Consider the following 24,612-nt stretch of genomic DNA (forward strand, 5'->3'; position numbering starts at 1 on the left):
GATTGGAAATTATTTGTTTCATTCCACAGAAACAAGTGCTTAGATACTCGTCTATAAAACAGCACAACTCTGTCAATGAGAAGACACCATTCACCAAGACGTACAAACGGAGCCGTGGGAGAGAAGCCATTGAAATGTCTTCAGGCAACTATCGTCAGTGCTCATCATTTCGTAATCCAACATATCAAAACAATGAAGAATCAATTAATTCTACACATAAATAGGCTATATTTTAATCATGTAAATTATAATTTTTAATCAAGCCACTGGATTCATCAGTTTCTGTACTTATAAAAAAAAAAGACCGGGAAAGCCCAAATTTTGTAGAAACAAGTAATGCATGGGGCTTGTATATTTTGAATTAATGATATTAATCGGGAGAAAAATTGAATATTGTACTTACAAAAAAGGTGCCTTGACATTTGTAGTGTGATTATTATTCAATGAAGGACTGCATAATTTCAAGGAGAGACTGCATCAAACTGTGCCAATAAGCTGTTTTGCCCTATAAAAATGTAATAATTTACAAATAATGTATGACTAGCGATTTGAAAAAACTCTTCAAGAAAACCTTTTGTCAGGTTGCCAGAACGCTTGGAGTTCTTCCATCCAATTAATATGCCTTAAGTCTGAACAAGATTGATGCTTTTAATAGAATCAAAAGGCTACTTCCGATGCAAACCAGCATTCCACTATTTTATGCATACTTCTAGCAGATCTTCCGCCTAACATTCTGTCTGTCCACTTGAAACAGCTTGTGTATAGCTTCAGTTGTCTTCTTCCATTAGCATTCATCTCAGTGTTATATGACAGACATGCATGTACATGCAATTCTGTCTGGTCATGGAAATTGTCAGGCAAGCTGCCCTATTCATGTTTTTGGCAGATCATGTATCAAATCATTGCAAAATTTTATTATGTTCTCTCAGTGAATCATAAGTTTTCTTCCACTTTTACATCGCAAATACCTACGTAAAATCAATGAACCATCTTTAAGAAACATCAGAATGGCAAACACTATTCGTCCTAGAATATAGTAAGGCAAGTCTTTGATGTCACATTAGTTCAAAAAATGAAGTTGTTTATAGAAAACATACTCTGCGCATCTCCGCACCACAACTGTGGTGGCAACGAGATTTTTTGGAATTGAAGCACTCTCAAACCAAGTACTTCAAGACCAAATTTGTATATTTTTACCACATGTACACTGTTTTTAATTGAACACTTTGCATCTCAGAAGCAACACTTTGCATCTGTTTACACTCACTGTTTACACTTTAAATGTACAAATTCCATTAGTTTATGCATGGGCAATCTTAGGGCTGTAGCATGTCATTAACTTTTTTCACGCAGTCTGTCCAGCTGTACTTCCAAGCGTGTCAGTAGCTAAAATGTTCCTACGCATCACAGTATTTTTACAGAAGCGTATTTCTCATATCACCATCCTTAACCGGAGTGTACTGAACAAGTCCTTTTGTCAACATTCTTTTCAAAAAATTGGTGGCGTTTCTGGAATTTTTTTGAAAAATATTTATTGAATTTTTGATGCAAACGTCATTTCTGTTGTCCAGTGATTGATATCAAACTTTTCATAATCCTGTCCACCAACATCATCAAAAGCAATCTTAAAGTTGTTAATTTATGGATTAGCAAGAAGAAGGTCAAAGGTTACTAACTTGCGAAAGGGATGAAGGGATCCTCTTTGTTACCTTCAACTTCCTAAGGCAGAACATGTTTGTTGTAAAGCCCGTATTTACATGATCAACAAACGTTTAGTTGGAGAGAGGGAAATTATCCTTTTGTGAGTAACATGCATTTCAGTATGCACACATACTTACCGTACTTTTGTCAATGTAGAAGTCTCTTTTATGATGCAGCACTCTAATATTGGCAGTGAAGCTTTTGGATATGAAGGAGAAAATGCAGATATTTTATGGTGAGGGGTTTTGAAATCTGGAAGGATCATGCTACTTTTAGCTATATTTCAAAAATTGGTTGGTTTGAAGCTAAAAACATGAATCATAATAACTTGTAGGATATCAATTTAGTTATTTTGTCATATTGTGAGAGTCATGCTTACACAATGCTTTAAAATAATAGCATAAAACATTTACAAACATAGTGTCACACAGCGATGCCTGATATGTACTTCTTAAGAATGGTGATTTATTTATATCTCCAAAATGCCACAAACAGAATCATTGTATATAATGTAAGATATATGCATATAGTTATGTAACAATAATTTATAAATTCAAGTGAGTAATTTTTTTGATTTATAGAGTGAGGGCCGATTAATTTTACTTCCTGTCAGAGAAACTGAAGTCTTCTGTCAAAAGTTACTTCTTTTAACGGTGGTGTTTAATCAATAAGAAATGGTGATTGGATCGTGACAATTTGGGACTGGTATCTGTAACTGCCTTAAAAATAGAAAATCTTCCAAATATTTTCAAAGGGGCCAATTTTTATATGTCTTCATGTCGTCGGACATGTTTGATGCTTTTCTATACCTATATATGCAAATCTTTGTCCCTATTCATAGGCTGGTAAAAATGATCTCACAGAGCACAAATCGAAGTGTATGGCAGTTTTAATAAAAAGAATGCCAAACATAATTGCAGTCAGTAAATTTCATCATGTATGCTTTATATAAAGAGAGTACTCTATAACTTCTATAGACCATGTCATTTCATCATAAGGTAAAGTCTGCTAATTGTTAAAAGGATCATTTTCCTCTTCAGAATGGCTAACTTTTCAATTAAGCTGACACAACATTGCATGGACACAACATCACAGAAGGACTGTGCTGTTGCTAAAATCATTCGTTGCTTGAATATCGTCGACCAATTACTGTATGACAATCACCATCAAGTTTTTCAAACAAGTGCAATCATCGATGCAACTCTTCTTTGCATTTGCGCCGAATGGATGAAAATGTAAACAATAAAACCACCGTACGATTAGATGTACCCTCAAGCAATACTTTTTCACACTTTGAAAATATTTAACATTTCATAGAATTTCACATATCAGCAAAACTTGTGCTCAATGATGAAGCATAGACGCTAAATGAAGCTCTATGGATTAAGACACGAATATGGCTAGTATTTCTACATCTCATGAATTATCTTATTTTGGGAAATGATATGGGCTCATCTTTATAACAGCCCATGTTACAATTTGACTCCTTCCAAGTATATAAAAACTTACCAGTGTTCCTCTCAGCAATCACCTGGAGTTGGTTTAATGAAGTGAGAATTGTTTTAGCCGATGTAAAATCATGAACAATTAGTAAAATGTACAAACAACTGAAATAAACATAGATGCTTGTGATATCAATATCTTGTCATCATTTTAATAGTGTGCTATGGGTACATTTCAATATTTGAATCAGCCATTTCCTTTCAACATTCTCATCACCATGTGTTAAACGGAATCAAATCTGATCCAATTTCCCTCAGACTTGCTTCAAGTCTGTGTGCATATAAATAAAAACACTGAGTAAATTTAAGGAAGAAACTTCAGCATACTGTCGCCCTAACTGTAGGCTGTTCCGTGGATCATGGGGTGAACGCGATGGCATGGCTAGCCGGCATAAACTGCTGCCTAGAAAAACCAAGCGACGAGGGCCACAGTTCACCCAGTAATGCTAACTTTTGATGATTTTTTCACTATTTTGGTTTTTAATGTCAATAATAATTTCTAGTTCTACTTCTCAAAATATCTTGATATACATGGTATTCGACTTTTTAACTCAGCCTGTACATGTGTAAAGTGCGTTGTCATTGTTGACAAGTGAATTCTAGAATTCAAATGTAAACAATAACAGTGCATATTACACATATAGATTCTATGTTGACAAGCTAAATAGTGGGTGTTACAACATTCTTAAGGGAGTAGAATAAGATATTGCAATGACCGCAAAGTAAAAATATCGAAAAAATCATCAGAAGTTAGGGCGTTACTGGCCCTCCGCAGATATTCTATGTGCGGCTTTGTTGCCTATCTTTGCCTACAGACAACAAGATTGCAAACCTAATGGTAGTTATTCGCGAGACTGATGCAGCAAGGTAAGAGTTCACATAATGGGCAATACAAGAAACGCCGACATCTTTGAAAGGAGGCATTTACGAAGTGCGCACTCTAGAGCCAAGAAAGAGAAATATTGTCAACATAGTTCCGTCTTCTTTTTCTGCGTTTTTGTTAGACCCGGAACAGGCATACCTGAAAGTCATTATTCGCAGACGCCATTGTACTGCGTAAACAAAACTAAATTGTAGACGGACCAGTGCTAATTGTGAAGACAGTAACATGCAACTACAATAATGGGGCTTTCAAGATTCGGTCTACAAGCTACCGTCTCGGTCGTCGTCATTTGCCTATGTGCAATAAGCTTAACGGTCAGCCAAGGTGAGTACAAATTAAAAAGAAAGCGGACAACTTGTGGAGGATTTGTGTAAACTTAAGTGTCACGTACCGCAGCGAAGCACCATTCCCTAAAACTACAAGGTTTCTTTAAATTAGTCTGTACCAAAACGGCAGTGCAAACAAAAAAATAATGTCTTTCCTCCCGTTGACATCTCTTGTTGTTTAAAAAAGAAGAAGAAATATAATATTACTGTAATTTGTAGATGTCAGACAAACCCGGATGTAACCACCTTATTAGGCCAAAGACACCCCACCTTCGTTTACGTTTTGTATCTGTTAGATCATGTTAAACGTACTTTCGTTGTGTGTCTGGCTTCATGGATTTTGCCAAATTTTTGGTGCCTTCACTAAATCTGATTGTAATCTCCGAGCTGTAGACCGCTCTATTCACTGCTAAAAGCCCGTGTATTTCTTCAGAAAAGTCTCGCCCCGATCCTCTACTAGACACTGCTCAATTTTATATCAGGTATACTCTTTCGATATGAAGTTTCCTGATTCTAGCCTTTACGTGCAACTTTGGACCCAAGATCTAAGATTATGGTACAACCATTTCAAGTCGTATTCGACACGTGTGCAAGTTTGTTTTAGGTCCGGCAAGCTCAATATGTTAAAATCAACCATGTTACCCATCGTATGAAGCAGGGTGAAAGTGAAGCAATGAAGTACTATTCTTCTAGAATTGATCATTCTATTAGGTGTCACAAATGCAACGTATGACAACCGCAACATTGTACAAAATTATTTCTCAAAGGATAACCATCCATGAGTTGACTTGCACTTTCTCTCCAAACTAACAAATTCATGACATAAAACGAAAATGTTCATGCCGGAATATTTAAAACTATCTGAATTGCTTTTATCATATTTTTTATCCGCCAATTCTTATCAATACCATTACGATGCGTTTATATATCCAATGTCATTGTTGACAACCAAATTCATTTGTCAACAATACTTTAACAGCGCATATAATAATTGTACACAAGGCACTGTGTTTGCAAACCCACTACTTTGTATTTCAATGTATTTTGGGAGACCAAAGAAGAAAAAAACTACATCTTTTATGAAGAAAAATAATTACAAAATGTATTTCTTGTACTCCGACGAGTATTCGCTTGTTAAATCTTATGAAATATCACTTGGTCATTTTGTCTATACAATTCTGTGCTGACTCGCAGAAATGCATGGCAATGAAATAAATCGAAACAGCTCGATCTTGCCAAAAAACCACCCCTGTATTGAAGAAAATATGTCTAGCTCACAGTTCCTCCTTCTATTGTGTTCTGCTTTCACACGATTGAGGAGTGACGTCACCCTATGGGCTCCATTCGTCGTTGTAAACATACCTGGTCATATGTCACGAACTTCGGTTTGCTTCACTATTCAGAACGTCAGGGTATAGGAGATCAATAACGTCGCCGATGTATACTCAATGCCGCCGCCTCGCGGGGAACCGAACAATAAAACGGACCTTTGTGTTTTGCTTACCTTTAGAGCTCGGATCTGAAAAGGAATAAAACGAGTGTGCATAGTACATTTCAAATAACCCCTTGCTGGGTCATTTAGCGAGAATGTATGGTTCAACAGATTTGTCATAGTTCGATAATTCGTTGCACTGTTGTACGCTCTGTATCTTTCGTGACAACAAGACCGTAGTGTATCACACAGGTGTCATCACTGTTTAAATTTACCTAGGTTGATGGCGCTAACGGAATTCTTTTTGGGACTATGGGCGAGACCTTTTCTATCTTGGTGCACGTCGACTTATTCTTCTTCCTAAGTCAACTCTTTCAAAAATGTGTACAACATGAAGCAATGTATAAAGTAGAAACGAAGACAAATGCTGTTTTATTAAAGTCCGTTGCTGTCTATGTTTAATTGTATTGATGAAGAATGCAGAGATTATGGTGAAGATGGAAGACACTGTATCGACTCCTTCGACGAACTACCTCAGGATAACATTGAAGTGAATTTCAAGCTTTACACACGAAAGCACAGAAATGGCGTGGATATGGAATTTTCAAGCGCTTTGCACGCTGATTTTCAGTTCGGAAAACCGATCAAGGTGAAGTGTGCCAAAACTTACCACATTCTTACGTTTACTACAAAATCAAAACCATAAAAGGACATCAAATACTCGATGTGCCGGATTTAAGAAGCTTGCAGATATCAGTTGGAGTAACGCAAGTTACAGTTAATAACTGTTCAGTGTGTTAAAGGAGTCGAAAGAATATTACGATTTCAGATGGTATGGTCTGTTTCATAATGCACAGGAGATGTACAACATATAAGGGACCGAGCAAAATTAACGGCAGGGGGCCCGGAAGAGAAAATGGGGGGGGGGCACGAAAAAAAATGAGGGTTCTTGGGTGGGCCATTAAAATTCCCGGGAAGGGAAGGGGTGGGCCACCAAAATTTTTTTACACCATGACAGACAGAGAATATTTTTCAGCATTTTGGTCCTTGTTGAAGCTGGAGTTCCTTGTCAAACTTCTTGTAGCATGATGAAATACCAAGTCTTAAACCTCACAATGCAGTTGTTATGTGTAAAATGAGCAATGTTATTATTGAAAATTGACTTAATTTCGGGGATCCATTGTCAGTCTGTCTGTCTGTCTGTCTGTCTGTCTGTCTGTCTGTCTGTCTGTCTGTCTGTCTGTCTGTATGTATGTATGTATTATGTATGTATGTATGTATGTATTGTATGTATGCCTGCCTGCCTGCCTGCCTGCCTGCCTGCATTCATGCAGGTATGTATGTATGTATGTATGTATGTATGTATGCCTGCCTGCCTGCCTGCCTGCATGCATGCATGCATGTATGTATGTATGTATGTATGTATGTATGTATGTATGTATGTATGTATGTATGTATGTATGTATGTATGTATGTATGTATGTATGTATGTATGTATGTATGTATGTATGTATGTATGTATGTATGTATGTATGTATGTATGTATGTATGTGTATGTATGTATGTATGTATGTATGTTTGTGAGGTTGTTTTTAGGCATTTTTTGTCAATATACTTGTTCTCAAAAACTACTTGTTTGAAAGCTTTGCAATTTTGCATAAAATTCCCTAGGGATGTTATGAGATAAATCTTTTACTCAGTGTTGGGAAACCTGTATTTTTTAGGCATTTTCTCAGTCTGTGACCTCAAATAACCTATATGAACCAAGAAAGTGTTTTAGACGGTATCATAGTCATAATGTAGTTGTATTTCCTATCAGTTTGTAATGAAATTTGATCCAGAAAACACATTTTAGGTTATTTTTGAGACAGCAGACCATTTTCAGCCAATATTTCTAGTATGAGCCACACTAAAACTGTTATTCTGTCATATTAAACAAAATACCTTTGTACTTGGTATCTGCTTTTATGCTGTGTACCTCTTCCTGACCATTCATGTTTATATTTGCTTTAGTGACAATTGTTGCTCTTTTTGTTCAAAGTGTGTTCTATTTTGATCTCCTGCCTTGGAGTATGCATCATTTGGAAAGGTATTGAGGGTCAGTAGCTGTACATAATTTGGCTATTTTTTAGCATTTTGTGTTCTGTGTGTTTCACTTGAAGTTCTTATTTTACTCAGAGTATGATGAAATGCACAATATTGAGCTTGTTAGACTAACTTGGAGATGTGCAGTGAACACTGTCATCATTAAAAATAATTCATGTCTAAATCAATGCTTCAACTATAACAACTATAACAGCACTGAATGAACTTGTAGATTGTTTATAAGGTATTTGGTAATTTCATCATTCTTTGAGATTAAAATAGCACAACACAATACTGAAAAGTAGCTGTAGGTGTTACAAGTAGTAAAGCTTGAACATATGTTATTTTGTTTGTTTATTATTTATATATTTATTTGTTTATTATTTATTTCAAGAATGCAAGAATGTTGTTTTCACTAAAGCATATATTAAAGTTATGATGGGGGGGGGGGCACTAAAATTTTTGCTGGTGTTAGGGGGCCTGTAAAAAATATATGCACCACATATTTTCTCTTCCAGCCCCCTGCCGTTAATTGTGCTCGTTCCCTAAGCCGTAGAATAATGTTTACGAGGTAGACGGCATGCTAGTATGAATCAGGGGGATCTATATGATTAATGTACAGGTCATTTAAAACACTTGGGTGATAAGTACAATAAACTAGTCTCTCCCCGTAATAAATCTGAACCTCGGGAACTGTGCGATCTGATTGGCCGAAGTCTTACTAAAATGGCTACCTTCATATCCTCAATAACTTTTTGCGTTGTTCCCCTTTCAGTTTATCACTCATGGTTTCCTCAGCAAAGGGTCTGAAGATTGGGTGAAACAGATAGCTGACGAACTTCTTAAAGTCGGAGATTTCAACGTCATTGTGGTTGATTGGGAAAAAGCTGCCGATCCCGACACTGATGTAAGTATCAGCAACACTAGAGAGTAGCGACGAACCCTTCAGCATATACTGCACGGTCCGACGTAAATAGTTGCAAGATGGGAAATGGTTTTAACGCTGACAAAGTTTAGTCATTTGCTTACTCATCACTTGTCAAAATAGCCAATCACGAATCACGTACTTTGTATCATACACTGGCATGTAAAAGAGACAATCGGAATGTATGTCCGCGAGGCAAATCCCACATTAAGGTAACTTTTTATTCAGACTTTTCTCAAGGAAACTTTTCACAATTGTCTTTCAAATCAAGAATAAAAAGGCAAGGGATCACCGTGCAAATTTTAGTTCCAGAGAAACAAACTACCTGAAATTTACCACAAACTAAAATTAACAATGACCGCCATCCTGTGCTAACTCTGTAGGGAAAAATAACGTTTTCGACTTCTTTGTTAAAAATGAGACAGCAAACATTTCTTTCCTTATGTAAGCTTCAAAATGATCCCACGCAATTGGTAGATCAGAAATGTATCCAAAAGATGTATAATCCGAAGATATGTCCCTGAGGCGCATTCTATATTTAAAACGCAATTTCTGCGTAAATCGCAGCTGAAATGGGTAGAGTACGACGAGGCATCCAGCAATACCAGGATCGTTGCAAGTCGGATCAAACGTCTTCTGGGTTTCATCTTGAGGCAAAGTGGTAGTAGCGCCCTCAACGACGTACACTTAATTGGACACAGTCTCGGTGCTCAGATCAGTGGCATGGTTGGAAAATTGATTCAACGAGACATACATTGCAATGGAGCACCTTGTAAGGCTGCACGTATAACAGGTAACAGAATTTCATTTAAGAGGTACCTACTCTCAACTCACAAACAAAGTATACGTTGGTAGGTGAAAGATTTTACGAACCATGAAAGCAGTTTTACACAAAGTTACAGTTCCTCCATCATGAAGCCTATCATCAGATGAGTTTATCTTCCTATCAACAGCTAAAGTAGGAATATTCTAAAGTAAGAATATTTCAGTACCAGAATAGTTCGAGCAGATGTTATAACTGCCCTCACTTAAGCTGTCTCTTCGCCTGTATAATAAAAGGGACAAGAGCTAAAATTTATGATGCTTTGTTTCTTATTTTTGTTCAATAAGGCATTTAGATTTGCACATTCTTAAAGCCCCTTGAATTGCAATACATTGCGTTCCATTGCTTACTATTGACAATGTTACTGTTAACAAGTGCATTCTAGGCTGTGTTTTGAAATGGGCAATACAAAAGAAATTCTATTTCAAAGATAAAAATTCCCGAAAATATGTCAGGAGTTACAATTGCTATTTTCAGCCCTTGATCCTGCTCGTCCAAACTTTCTGATCGACGCGGGAGAAAGGCGCAGAGCTCCAGGACCACATTGTGTGTCGAGAGATGACGCCATCTTCGTCGACGTGATCCACTCAGATGCGAAGGAGCAAGACGATCATACAGGTGGCACTTTCCCACAGCTGGGCATTTATCAGGTAATTGTCATTCCAGACAAACGAATCAAGAGTGGTTTTTATATAAAGATGCAATGACGTTATAGACTTTTACAGTTTCTGACGTCACCTTATTTCGGTTGTCTTCCATTGTTGTGAGGTCAGGAGTTTTTAATGTCTTCGGCGTTCAGTGACCGGGCACATGAATTTGATGGTAATGATTATGATAATTATGATGGCAATGATGATGATGATGATGACGACGACGGCGACGATGATGATGATGATGATGATCATGATCATGACAATGGTGATGATGACGACAACGATGAAAATGATGATGATATAACCAGTTACAGTTTTCTGATCCCTTCGATGATATTTACAAAATTCCAGGCCCTAGGCCATGCTGATTTCTACCCTAATGGCGGCAACAAACAACCAGGATGCATACTCTTCCCATGCGATCACGGCAGAGCAACGTCATTATTCGCAGCAAGCATAAACAGTCACTGTAGCTTTATCTCAGAGACGTGTAGTGGTAGCTTAGCCCTCCAAAACAAAAGGTAAAATATTTGTAACGTACACCCAACACGATTGAAGTAATTTTGGATAATTAGATGGTGAAGTAATGTCGATTTAATCTGCAAATGTAAGCTCGGGGACTGGTCAGTTTCTTCGGCCGGGGGGGGGGGGGGGGGGGGGGGCGGTAGATTATTTTTTGCTGACGTCAAAAAGAGGCAGACCCCCTATTCCAACTTTCGAAAACAGGCTGACCCCCCATTCCAGCTTTCGAAAACAGGGTGACCCCCCCCGCGCACGATAAAGGTAAAACAAAAGGTGGATAATTCAGTATATATATATATATATATATATATATATATATATATATATATATATATATATATATGTGTGTGTGTGTGTGTGTGTGTGTGTGTGTGTGTATAGGATAAAGCCCAAGTACGAGGGCTCTTCTGGTATATAAAGTCCAACCCAACGATAAAATGTCGAGGCCGCAGGCCGAGACATTTTATCTTAGGGTTGGACTTTATATACCAGAAGAGCCCGAGTACGAGGGTTTTATCCGACTTCAAAACTATCGCCCTAACTGGTATATTTTCATTTTCAATGTGTTTACGTCAACCGTCCCCTTTGTCAATGTAACATGTTTAGGATATGAATTAAAACTTTTATTTGTGAAATAGCCTCCCAATGTAATGGAACATCCTATAAATGCCTAGGGCACATTATATAAATGCCCTAGGGCACAGCAGAGTTTGTGTTGCAGCTAGTTTCCGCTGAGTTACCAAATTTTAATATTAAAACGTACCAGATGTCTACAATTATGACATGTTCATTTTTGATTGGACAGTACTTTACTACGGCGCTGTCATTCGTTTCTGGAATTTGGTGACAAGGCTTTATAAAACACCCTGAATTGAGCACTCTGATTGGTCAATCAACAGTAGATAGTTTATATATATATATATATATATATATATATATATATATATATATATATATATATATATATAATTTATATATATATATATAATTTAAACATTCAGTCATTCTGTGTTTTAATGAAATTGTTGTCATGTCAGTTGTACGATAGGAACTTAAAAGTGTCAATTCTAAAGTTTGAATACAGTATTTTGAATGAGCTGTGAATGTACTCCACTCTTTTTATGCTTAAAGCAGATGTCCAGAACTGTTGTAAGAAAAATGTGATTGTGAAATATTAGTGCATGTTGCTTTCTAATACTAAATTCTCATAGAGGAAACAGAAAAGTATCAGGAACTTGTCATGCTTTTCATATGAACTGCAGATTTCATAATGATCAGTACACTTTGCAAAACAGACTTTCAATTTACAGACATCAAGATATATCTGACATAATATCTCTGATAATATCTCTCTAAGTATGAGCCGAAAAATATTAAACATCCAGATATCTCTAATATATATACATATCTGATATATGAAAGTCATGCAGCTGAAGGGAATGCTGAAAAATATTGTTTGATATTGTAAAGAAATGCGCCAGAAGGGCGCGCCGAAAAATTTTAAACATACAAGTATGTCAGATATGTATATATAGATGTCTGATATATTAAAGTTTTGCACTAGGGCATGGCTCTGAAAAATGTCTTATTGTACTTGGGCCTCAGCCCAAGTACATTTGTTTTCATTCCGTGGGAAAAAACTCTGTAAGGTATAACCATTCCTGGCTGAGACCAGGGAGGGCAAAATGTCTTGGCTTCATCTTTCTTGGCATAATAAATGGCGTAATGATGTTAACTGAATGGAAGTGCTGCTCTCAGCCAGTCTTGAATAAGTGAGATGTGAATATTAATGCTTCTCTATCTGAGTTTTTGCCACAAAATCTTCTGAATATAATCAAAATGTGCATCGAAATGCAACAATTAATGCACCCTCCGTTTCCTAAGCGATGGCACGACCCTTGCTACACCCACTGGACGAGCCAAAGTGGGAGGGGTAATTTCAGTTTTGTCGAACAGGAGGGCTCGAGACCAGAATTTAACATTTAAAACTTGAAACATGTTTAATCACTGACAAGATGTGGACTAGTGTTAATCAAAGTGAAAGTTTGAAAAGGAAAGGTTTTATATCCCGGACACAATGAAAAACATTACGACTGGAAACTGTACCCCAGTTGAGAATAGTAATGCCCACAGCGATGGAGAACACTTATCCTTGAGCTGAGAAAACCAGACCATCATTTCGAAATAGAGCTGCAGATTCGAGAAGCTCGTTCAAAATAGCTAGGTACACCCATAAAGGGGTGTTTCGAGTTTTGAGGGCAAATTTCGCCTCCTTCATATAGAATCGTACGTTGTTTTTCCAGGAGAACACACCATTTGACACAAAATTTGCATGTAAAGGGGTCGCCAGTAAGCACGTGGTCAAATCTGGCCTAAGAAACAATATGAAATGTTGGGTAAAGCCAGTCCAAAATAAACTGATTTGAACTTTTGTGTTTTGTAATTTATACCACTGCAGTAACATTACCTTTTTTTGACAACATCACACAATGTAATACGTTTTGAAACTCAATACTCCGACGTATTCTGTGTCTCTTTGCTAAAAATACGGTATGCCGATTACCATGTAAGGAGATGATGACGTCAAGACAGATTTGTAGTGCGTTCGGTCCTGGATGGTGCACGAAGTTTTGTCGAGGTAGCTTGTGTATTTATTTCCTAAATGGGAGAGATTAGGGTCGATCTAAACGAAGGCCGAAGAATGTTATGATACTCTAAGCGAGCTGAACTCTAACGCGAATGGTTGGATAATTTGGAGGATGTCTAGAACCGGGGTCTAGAATGATCTCGTCTCATTAAGATTATTTGGCGGTCAGTATTGAATTTCAACTGCGTCACAAGTTTGCGAAATGAGTATTCCGTCCAACGGTCAACGAACGATGTGTTTTAGAAATCTGGAGACATGGCACATCGCATTTTTATTTTAGTATTTTATATTTTACAAAAGATTTAAGAAGCAATGATTTTGTCGAAAATTCTGAAAAAAATATAGGAAGATTTGATCGCAACACATTTTCACTTGGGGTCAACTAGCCCTGCGTACGATGCTGTGTGTTCCGCTACAGCTAATCGCCCCGCTCAAAGACCCGTACGTAGGGTCGGTGACTTCAAATCCATTTTGGGACTTCACGTAAAAAGCCAAATTACTGCCGAAATTCAGCGTTCTTGGGCCCAAGTCGTATCCCAGCCTACCTCAGCTACTCGATCGCTTCCAAAAATGACAGTCTTTTATTCACTTCTCGTAAATAACCGTCGATGTCGGCAACTCTCTTCCTAGCCTGCGTACGATGCGTGTTAGCTGTAGCACATAGCATCGTACGCAGGGCTGGGCAGGGTCAACCGGATGCGCTATTTTGCGGGTGCGGGTTGCGGGCATGAAAAATGTGTGTTTTTTGATATCATTTTCGCCCTTCTCACACTTCAGATTAGTTCAACCGCCGATAAAAGCACAATTTTCAAAATCGTTTTCAACGCCGTTTCAAATAATTTTATTGTGGTGAACACGATTATAGTCCTAGGAAACTTTTCAAAGTCACGCTGGATCAAATGCTTGAAGGGGGCATACCGGCATGGAGCGACTATCATACTGCAGGTGCAAGTCATACGTTCATGATATTAGGAGATAAATTATTGAGAGCTGCAGAACACAAACTCATCCAAAATATTCCAATTAGATCGATTCCTGAAAATAAGGCAACGCACCGGCGTGTTTTTCCCACTGAAATTCTCGCGTAAAATGTTAGCAGAATGTCGTTCTCTGAGGTCGCGACCTCGCTTGAACCGAAACGGCAAAGTAAACTAAGTCCTTTGTTGTACGTCTTTTTTTTTTAAAGATTTCATGAAAAATACACGGCATTTACAATACACATCACTTCTACGCTTTTTTAAGTCAAATCTTTCCTTATGCATATTGCATTTAACTAGGCATTGTTTAATTTTCTGTATGAGTTGCCCTGGAACCGAATTGTGAATGGATGCATTACAGAGAATTTACTTCCTATGGCCTGATACTAGAAATGTAACAATTTTCATTCCGCGATAAGTGGCGACATTTCCGAGGCGCGATTTTTTTTTGTCAGTCTGGTATTACGTATATTTCTCACTCACATCCATGGCAAGAAAGAAAAGTGATTCAGATCCCTAATTATTTGTAATGGCCAGGCAGCTCGGAATAAAAAATTGGTCCTCGAATCGCCGCTTTTAGTTTAGCAGATTTTGATTTTTTCAGAAACATGACGTATTTTCACCCATTTGGTTTGGTCTGTTATAGCATCTTTAGTCCAAAAAATCAAGTTTACAGCATTGATGTTTTCAACAGCCTTCAAATATACAGTATTACGTTAAAATACACCATATAGTAGTGTTTCATTAATTTTAACCATCTTGACCTGATGGTGAAATATGGACTTCGCAGGAAAAGGGATACTGTACGATAGACCTGATCATCATTATTGATAATAGACACATTCTAAAGGTTTTATTTCTTATATACTAAATGCCATATTACATATATTAGAAATCTAGCCATAATTCTAAAAACCCGCAGCCCGCAGCCCGCAACCCGCACTTTAGCAGATACCGGGGTCAACATGGGGTCGCAGCCATGTTGCCTCAAAACTTATTTCTGTCTGCACTCAAAACTCAAAAATGTCGGATATGAACCTGAAAAATCGATGCAATTTCGTCAAAATTTCAGCCTATAGACAAAATTTCATCTAGGTAAGGTAAATTTACTGAAATTTGATCGACAAATAATCCTGAGCTTGAACGTGACAGCTCGCCTTCTCCGGGAAGTCAAGCATCCAGGTGCCCATACACAGTTGCCCATATGGCCAGGTTTATGAGATTGTTTTCAAGCGAGCGAGCCAATAGAGCTAGAGGTCTGATTTTTGGTATATAGGAATAACTTAGCAATACAATTATTTTGACAAATGTCACGTGACCTCAATGACCTTTGACCTCAAATAGATATATTTGTCCACAACTCAGTAACCACAAGTGCTACACCCTTCATAGTTGGTATGATGGGACACCTTATGACACCACATATTGTACCTCATTAATTATGCGCATATCTAATTCTGAGCAAGCCAATAGAGCTGGATGTCCGATTTTTGGTGTATAGGGATAACTATAGGGTAGAAATCTAAATATGCCCATCTAAATATTAGACATCTACCATCGAGAACAAAAGAAATTTGCTGTAATTTGAATATTAAGGAGTTTAAGCAATTTTCACTATAAATAAAGAACCCCTGCCTCAAACTCCACAAAAGTTGCTAGACATATTTTGCCGTTGTCATCAAATGCCTAATTGACAGGAGGAAATTCAAGACCATATTTGAATAGTAGTATATATTGTCCTCAAAATTACTCTATCACGGCCCAAGTACTCATTGCCTTCAGCAATACTGCCTTGTTATAATTAAAGTTATGCGCCCGAAGGGCGCGCCGATAAATGCAACTGAATGATGAAATTTGTGGCTGGCGCAATGCATTTTTCGCAAGTATGAGCCATGTCGAAATTAAAAAACACTCTGACCCCCCCTATTGGGCATTTCAAAAACATGGTGACCCCCCTACCACCAAAGTCAAAAACAGGTTGACACCCTATGGCGCGTAATCCATGCCAAAATTAACACCTTACATTTGAGCAAAACTTCATTCAACTCTCGCCCAATTCGACCCAACTGTGGCCAACTTCATTCAACTCTCGCCCAATTCGACCCAACTGTGGCCACCTTTCAAGTCTCGCCAAATTCCATCCAATTGTCGCCAACCTTCATTCAACTCTCGATAATTTTGCGCGTAATCCATGCCAAAATTAACACCTAACATTTTGAGCCAGCCTACATGCAACTCTCACGAAGGTACATGCGACTCACCAAGCTACAACTCACGAACCTGCATGCAATTCGCGCAAACCTCAATGCAACTCTCTTGAAATGCATTTGCTTTGCGCTGCGACTTATTTGAATCGACTCCCTAGATTTAAGCTCAACTCATTTTAACTACACTGCTTGAAGCTCGTTTTTGAGCTGAACGCATTCGTGTCGGGGGACGGTCCGTGTGAAGGGAGACTTGGTTGGGATAAACCATTTTTGAATAAGGTCCGCTGCATGCTGCTTTCTATTTAAATAAAGGCACTTCTGGGTTGAGAAAACCATACGTGAATTGGAGTTCACTGCAATCGGTTAACGTGTGTGAATGAGGTTCTATCGTATTTTATTTGACTATCATTTTACTTCAAGTAGACTGTGCCACAATGTGGTTTACAATAAACCAACCCATCATTAAAGTGACTAACTTTGCCCCGACAACACGGAAACTTATGAGACGTCACAACGCATCATACCAACGTCATATGACGTATTCAGGTGTTTTCTATCAGTGAGCCAGGGGATCTGACAAAAATGACCCGACATATAGTATATGCAGTGCAACGAGCGACTTGAGTTGCCCGTCGCATTGCCTCGTTTGTACGATGTCATCCGTGTCGCTCGATTACCATGGACGAAAACGACAATTGTCCGCGCTGCGTAAAAATCTCCGCACTGTGTGAAATTTATCTCTGCGCTCTTGGAAATTCTCCGCGCTGTGTAAAAATCTCGGCGCTGTTGAAAACTCTTCGCGCTGTGTAAAAATATCCGCGCTGTTTGAAATTCTTGGCGCCTTTTTAAATTTCTCTCTACTGTTTAAAATTTCTCCGCAGGCTGTTTCGAATTTCCCTGCTGGAACACAATTCTCCGCACTGTTTCAAATTTCTCTCTACTGTTTGTTCTCCGCGCTATTCACTTCTGTGACTATTCTATAAGGAAAATGAGGGCAACTTCACACAGTGTATGCGTACAGCTGGCAATGTTTTACGGGTCGAATATTAGCCTGCTAAATACGTAGTCGTTACACTTGTCAGACAAAACAAATTGAAATCATAAAAATCGACAGGAAATGGCCCAAGGATATATCCTTTACAATCGAATTAATGTAAGAGAACAATTTACAAAAACGCTGGACATTTTTGCAATGAGCAGATTGCCATAAAGCATGGTTACCTAGGTACAGCATGATGAGTGATTCCTGGATATTCCAACATCACCGACAACTTCAGATTTTATAATTACTTTCTGGGAGGTCGTTCACAATTTTTTGTCCAGCGGAGGCTTTTCATAATTTTGTTTACCACCTGATTTTTTAAAGTTTCATACTTCAACTCGGACATTTGCGTATATTGTGTACTGTACCATGCCTAAATCATCAAGTCATACAATATTTTCACAGTACATTGACCGTATCGACATCGATAAAATACGAGTCGGGATAAAATAGTGTAATATATTTACAAGTTTTTCCTTCGCGACCGGTCGTAGAGTCGTGGCGATAAATGCCGAGAGAAATAGAACATTTTTTCAAAGTTTTTTCCTTCACGACAGGTCGTTGGGTCGTGGCGATGCATGTCAGGAGAAAATAAAGTGGTTTTTCCAAGTTTTTCCTTCACGACCGGTCGTAGGGTTGTGCACATGCACATGAAGAGAGTGTACGTTGGCATACATCGTGTCAAAGAATGATGGTGTCCTTGTAGCGTTTCTAATGGCATCCGATCTACATTGCGTTTGAAACAGCCACAACACAACATTTATGTTAGTTGAATTCCATTTTTCAACAACAACATCACGACTAATAAACATAAACAACAATACAGACAACAATAACAACAACAACAACTAGATTTCTTGGTTTTATGGTTTTAACATTAAACTAAGAATAGGCAGAGGTCATAGCCTGCCTGCCAGGATCGCTAGTCTCGTCTGATTAGCATGGCGACCAGCGCGGCCTCTCATTTTGTAGGGAAATTAGATCGTTAATGGTAGAGGGACTGTGAACACACGGAACAAAAACACGTATTTATCGACGTGTACATTTGTCTTTTTCTCCATAAAGTGAAAAGGTTAAATATTTGTGTCCAAAATACGACAATAAATCAAAAATCTCTGCGTATGAGCCACGACCTTACGACTGGTCGTGGATTAAAATGTCGGAGAAAAATTCAACACTTTACAGCAACGACCCCACGACCCGTTTCGAAGGAAAAACTTTGAAAATATACTTTATTTTCTCTCGATGTTTATCCCAACGACCGGTCGTGAAGAAAATCGTTACAAGAATACTTTTTTCTTCTCCCCATGTGCATCGCCAAGACCCCGTAATCAGACCGGCCGTGATCGAAAAATCCTCCGTATCACCGTACGACTTGGGCTATCAAAAGAAAACTTGGCAAATTTGTAATACATTTTATTTTTCCTCGCAATCAATCCAACATCCGGGCATTGTTTATACATATTCTTTTAACACACAGCGGATATTTCATTGTGCAGTAGTTCGCGAGTGTAAACAGTCGTACGACTGGTCGTGTAGCGTGCTCATTAAACTCGTTGGTTCATTTTGGGCCGGGTATCGTTGACTGAGTGTTTCAGAACCAAAAATGGGGCTCCTCAATCAGTCGCTCTCTTGTTTTGTATCCCCTCAGCTTGGTTGTGTGATTCAGTCATCTTCGGTATACCGATATGACCTCAGTCTATGGCATTTAACTGTGACAACAACCATGGAGGTAGAGAGAAAGAATTGTTGGAACTGTAAATCTGGACTTCCGCAACAGACTTTCGGGTTAAATTTTTGGATCCCCCAGGTCAATGACAGAAAACACCTGAATATATTAATGACGTCATGTGACGTCGCTATGACGCGCTGTGACGTCTCGTGTTGTATGGCAAAGTTGGTCACTTTAATGATGGGTTGGCTGCCATGAACCACATTCTGGCACGGTCAATTGGAAGTAAAATCAGAGTCGATAACATAACATAGAATCACCTTCACATAAGTAAAGTAAATGCAATGGACTCTAAATCACGTGTGGTTTGTTTCAACTCAAAAGTGTCTTCATTTGAATCGCATGCAGTGGGCCCATTTCAAAAATGGTTCGCCCCAACCAAGCCCCCCAAAACACGGAATATCCCCCGACACGAATGCGTTCAGCTCAAAAAGCAAGACGAATGCAGAGTCATCAAATGAGTTGAGCTTCAAAGGTAATCTAGGGAGCATGATTCAAACGAGTCACGGCGCAAAGCGAATGCATTTCACGAGTCTCGCATTGAGTTTCGTGAGAGTTGGATAGGTTGGCGACAATATTGGATGGAATTGGGCGAGAGCTGAATGAAGTTGGCCACAGTTGGGTCGAATTGGGCGAGAGCTGAATGAAGGTGGCCACAGTTGGGTCGAATTGGGCGAGAGCTGAATGAAGTGGCCACAGTTGGGTCGAATTGGGCGAGAGCTGAATGAAGGTGGCCACAGTTGGGTCGAATTGGGCGACAGCTGAATGAAGTTGGCCACAGTTGGGTCGAATTGGGCGAGAGCTGAATGAAGTTTTGCTCAAAATGTAAGGTGACACCCCCATGAATCCACCGCCCCCCAGGCCGAAGAAACTGACCAGTCCCTTATCTGCTTCTCTTTTTCACATTAAACACTTGGTTTTATGAATAATTTGTAATATTGAAACCTTCAACTATACGGCACCTAACACTATTGAGAAATTTGAAAAATATGAATATACAATTCTCCCAAATTAGTTCCAATTACGTTAGCCTCTTTAGCCTCAAAAAATCGTACATTTGCCAATCATAAGATTATCTTGCCATTTTTGGAAGGCCAATTTTTGTATATATTTTAGAATTATTCAAATAAAATTTAATTACGTATGTACGAGAATGGGTGTGTCTTTTCTAGCCTTCATGGGTGAACATACTTTTGTTCACCTTGCAAAGGCATATACTCGATCACAGTCCCTCCAGTGTGAGGAGGGACTGTGATTCGATTGAAGGCAGAACTCGCCAAGGGGACATTTCAGACTCTTCAAATATCATAATTCTTCGCTTGACAGCATTTTTGTTTTGACACGTGTTAAAGGAAGAAAATTGAACGATTTTCTTGATGTATATATCACAGATGTTCGGGCTGTACATCAACGCCTTGCCAACGTATGGGATACCATGCCATCAAACCAAGCACGCCTACACTATACTATCTTGAAACTACTGGAGATGAGCCCTTCTGTGGTAAGACGAATAACTCATTGTAAGACAATGAATGCACAGTATAACCAACAATTTGCTCTACATCTCAGCCGCGTCGATACTTTAAACTGTATTTGACATTTCAATGCACATCCTTTTGTGACGATTTTTCTCTAATAGAAGACTCGGAGGGAGAAGATTAGAATGTAGAATGACTGCGCACATATAAAATGATATGTATATAAAGGTCACAAGGGCTGGAGGAATCACGCTTGAAATCTAATTTTTTCAGATCCCCCTCAATACCCTAAACAATTTTCAAATGCCCCCTCTATATGACCAAATTTACAAGTTCCCCCAAACTACCACAAGCCCGTACATTTGTAAAGGATGTACGCGCAGAAAAATAAACACGTATTGCATCGTTCCGCTCACAGGTGTTCAACACTACCTGATAGTTTGTAAAGTCATATTCCTAAGGCAAGTTCTTAAATTGATTCATTTTTAAACGTATCGGTGAACTTTTTGGATTTATCGGTCTAAGCCAACGTGAGTTAATCCAACTCTTGCAAGGTCAATTGCTCCTGCCTAAGAGCACACACAAATGACTATCATGATAGAGTAGGCAAAAAGTGAATTTTGGCTAATTGTCATATTATGAAAACAACTGAGCATAGTGACCAACCAAAATTGTTTCAAAAGTACAAGACATATATGAATTAGATGCTACTCAAAATTGACAATACTGGAAGGTAAAAATATTCCATTAGACAAATGTTTTAATCTCTGAAATTTTGGGTGTAATAATGGCAAATTTAGTCACATATTTTTTCATTTAGTCTTTAGTATTCAAAGTTTTACTTTTGTATTATTTTATGACAAGAATGTGAAAATTTAGAAAATCAAGCATGTTGACCCCATCTTTTTTCTTTAATATTTGATTATAGTCATATGCCGGAATTCAAAAATTCCCGATAATTTTTCAAGTCTCCTTGTCTTCCATGTGTTACTGTCTGGCCTGATCTTGTGTACAAGTATGTTTCACTGTCATGAGCGTCATTTGACCCAAACTTTCTTCAACTACCATGTACATCAGGGTCAGAGCTATCTCTGTCACTGCTCAGGTATGCAGTGACAGTGACACTGCAGTAGCAGGGCTGTACCTGATAGTGACACTGCCCGTAGGGAGTAGCTGTATTAACTTTGATAATTTTGGCAATATTCAGTTTATACAACTGTGTTCTTGTTCTACTCCCTACAGCATGTTGAACTGTCCAGTATTCAGCTTGCTATCACAGCCTGTGTATGTGTACCATGCATTTGTATCACTGACAACTGACTGTCAGTCTGGACTCTAATTAAATTATCACCTGACACATATTTATATATACAGCCTTGTTGACAAACTGACTACTGTGTAGGGAGACAGCAAGAAACTGCAGTTGATATATTGCATAGAAATATTGCAAAAATCATCAACAGTCGCAGCTTCTGCCCTGTATTACTTTTCTACATATACTTTCTTTCAAGTGAAGTATTTCATTTCAGAAAATAGCGCCAAATTTTAGACTTCAATTAATTTTCATGATTAATACCAAAATTGAGGTTTTTTACCGTAAATATACACCCACTTTATTCTTCGAGTAAACTACTACTACCATACCAAACTTTAGAGTCTCTGCTTTTGAACATATATAGTATGAGGGGATTTCCTTGTCATCTTTGATGAGAAATATTGCTTTGAAATAAAACTGTGATAGCAACATGCAGCTCCACTTTTATATAATGGGAATCCAAAACATGTCTCGGAAGGTAGAAGGGACGGTATTTTTGGCTAAGTAAAGTGCACAAGATACTGCTATTGGGGCTGTAAGAATCGAATATTGTTAGATTTACTCATAGTTTTATCATTCATACAAAATGCGTGTGCGATCTTTGTCAATAAACATTACGGCTTTGCCAATTTTTGAAATGTAATGCCGAACTTTTTCGACTCAAACGAATTTACAGAACACTCCCTTGGATGTTACATCGACAGAACTACATCCCGCGCCCTCGAACACCAAGCGACATCTTTGACCACAGTGACTATCAACACTTGCAGATTTTACTGTCGTGGACGAGGCTACCCGTACTCTGGTCTCCAGTTCACCTCGTCCCGGCAAAGCTGTTGGTGTGGTTTCACATATGATCGCTACGGCAGGTCTGGCCAGGCTTCTGAATGCTCGCACAGGTGCACGGATGCCCCGAAGGGCTACTTCTGCGGAGGTCACCTCAGAAACTCGGTTTACAAAACAGGTGAATTTTTGTAGTTCGGTTACCCAGACTGCGCTTGCTGCAGTCTGGTCCCTGCCCAATTTCTACCGCTGGCTGCGCTGACCTATTTAGGGGGGTCACCACGTTTTTGAAATGCCCGGGGGGGGGGGGATCAGTGTGTTTTTTAATTTCGACATGGCTCATACTTGCGAAAAATGCATTGTGCCAGCACAAATTTCATCATTCAGTTGCATTTTGAATAATAATAAGACATTTTCAGAGCCCCATCCTGGTGCAAAACTTTAATGTATCAGACATATATATATCTGAGATACCTGTATGTTTAACATTTTTCGGCGCGCCCTTCGGGCACATTTCTTTAAAATATCAAACAATATTTTTCAGCATGCCCTTCAGCTGCATGACTTTCATATATCAGATATGTATATATATCAGAGATATCTGGATGTTTAATATTTTTCGGCGCGCCCTTCGGGTGCAGTAAATTAATATATCAGAGATATATGTCAGAAATATCTTGATGTCTGTAAATTGAAAGTCTGTTTTGCAAAGTGTACTAATCATTATGAAATCTGCAGTTCATATGAAAAGCATGACAAGTTCCTGATACTTTTCTGTTTCCTCTGTGAGAATTCAGTATTAGAAAGCAAAATGCACTAATATTTCACAATCACATTTTTCTTACAACAGTTCTGGACATCTGGTTATGCATAAAAAGAGTGGAGTACATTCACAGCTCATTCAAAATACTGTATTCAAACTTTAGAATTGACACTTTTAAGTTCCTATCTTACAATTGACATGACAACAATTTCGTTAAAACACAGAATGACTGAATGTTTAAATTATACCCCCAAAATTATATATATATATATATATATATATATATATATATATATACAACACACACACACACACACACACACACACACACACACACACACATACACACACACACACTGAATTATTCAATTTATATTCCACCTTTGTTTTACCTTTGTCGCGCAGAGGGGGGTCACCCTGTTTTCGAAAGTTGGAACAGGGGGGATCAGCCACTTTTTGACGTCGGCAAAAAATAATCCACCGCCCTCTCCCAGGCCGCAGAAACTGACCATCCCTAAGTAACAATTACTTATTTGTCATTTGAATTGGTGTCTTCCTTTGTCTATTTGATATGTATGTATGTATGTATGTATGTATGTATGTATGTATGTATGTATGTATGTATGTATGTATGTATGTATGTATGTATGTATGTATGTATGTATGTATGCATGCATGCATGCATGCATGCATGCATGCATGTATGTATGTATGTATGTATGTATGTATGTATGTATGTATGTATGTATGTATGTATGCGTGCTGCGTATGTGTATGCTCAACATCTGTTTATTTGTACATCTGCCTGTATCTGTA

General features: G+C 38.3%; 2 protein-coding genes across 20 annotated transcripts in view; both read left to right on the forward strand.

Moving 5' to 3' along the window:
* The window catches only part of LOC139119285 (phospholipid-transporting ATPase IF-like), a 71,195-nt gene extending 67,856 nt beyond the window's left edge, over window positions 1–3,339 (forward strand). For all 19 annotated transcript variants that reach the window (XR_011548886.1, XR_011548888.1, XR_011548891.1 and 16 more), the window contains one exon: window positions 30–3,339. Coding sequence is in view for 11 of the 19 variants with exons in the window: in XM_070683018.1 (XP_070539119.1) it covers window positions 30–224 (195 nt within the window). In the remaining 8 variants the exon portion in view is untranslated. The remainder of the gene's footprint in view (window positions 1–29) is intronic.
* An 833-nt stretch (window positions 3,340–4,172) lies between these two features.
* On the forward strand, window positions 4,173–23,295 carry LOC139118155 (lipase member I-like). Its single transcript, XM_070681449.1, has 8 exons — window positions 4,173–4,410; window positions 6,321–6,493; window positions 8,705–8,836; window positions 9,422–9,647; window positions 10,155–10,327; window positions 10,682–10,851; window positions 20,849–20,958; window positions 23,021–23,295. The coding sequence occupies exons 1-8, from the start codon at window positions 4,326–4,328 to the stop codon at window positions 23,293–23,295; spliced, it is 1,344 nt and encodes a 447-aa protein (XP_070537550.1). The 5' UTR covers window positions 4,173–4,325.
* The last annotated feature ends 1,317 nt before the right edge of the window (window positions 23,296–24,612 follow it).

Source organism: Ptychodera flava, chromosome 19 (assembly GCF_041260155.1).
Source record: "Ptychodera flava strain L36383 chromosome 19, AS_Pfla_20210202, whole genome shotgun sequence".
NCBI lineage: Eukaryota > Metazoa > Hemichordata > Enteropneusta > Ptychoderidae > Ptychodera > Ptychodera flava.

Excerpts from the sequence above, each read along its gene's own strand:
- LOC139118155 (XM_070681449.1), top strand. The coding sequence starts at position 4,326 with ATGGGGCTTTCAAGATTCGGTCTACAAGCTACCGTCTCGGTCGTCGTC. Across the intron at positions 4,411-6,320 it reads AAGCTTAACGGTCAGCCAAG|AATGCAGAGATTATGGTGAA; the intron begins GTGAGTACAAAT and ends GTATTGATGAAG. Across the intron at positions 8,837-9,421 it reads CTGCCGATCCCGACACTGAT|CTGAAATGGGTAGAGTACGA; the intron begins GTAAGTATCAGC and ends CGTAAATCGCAG.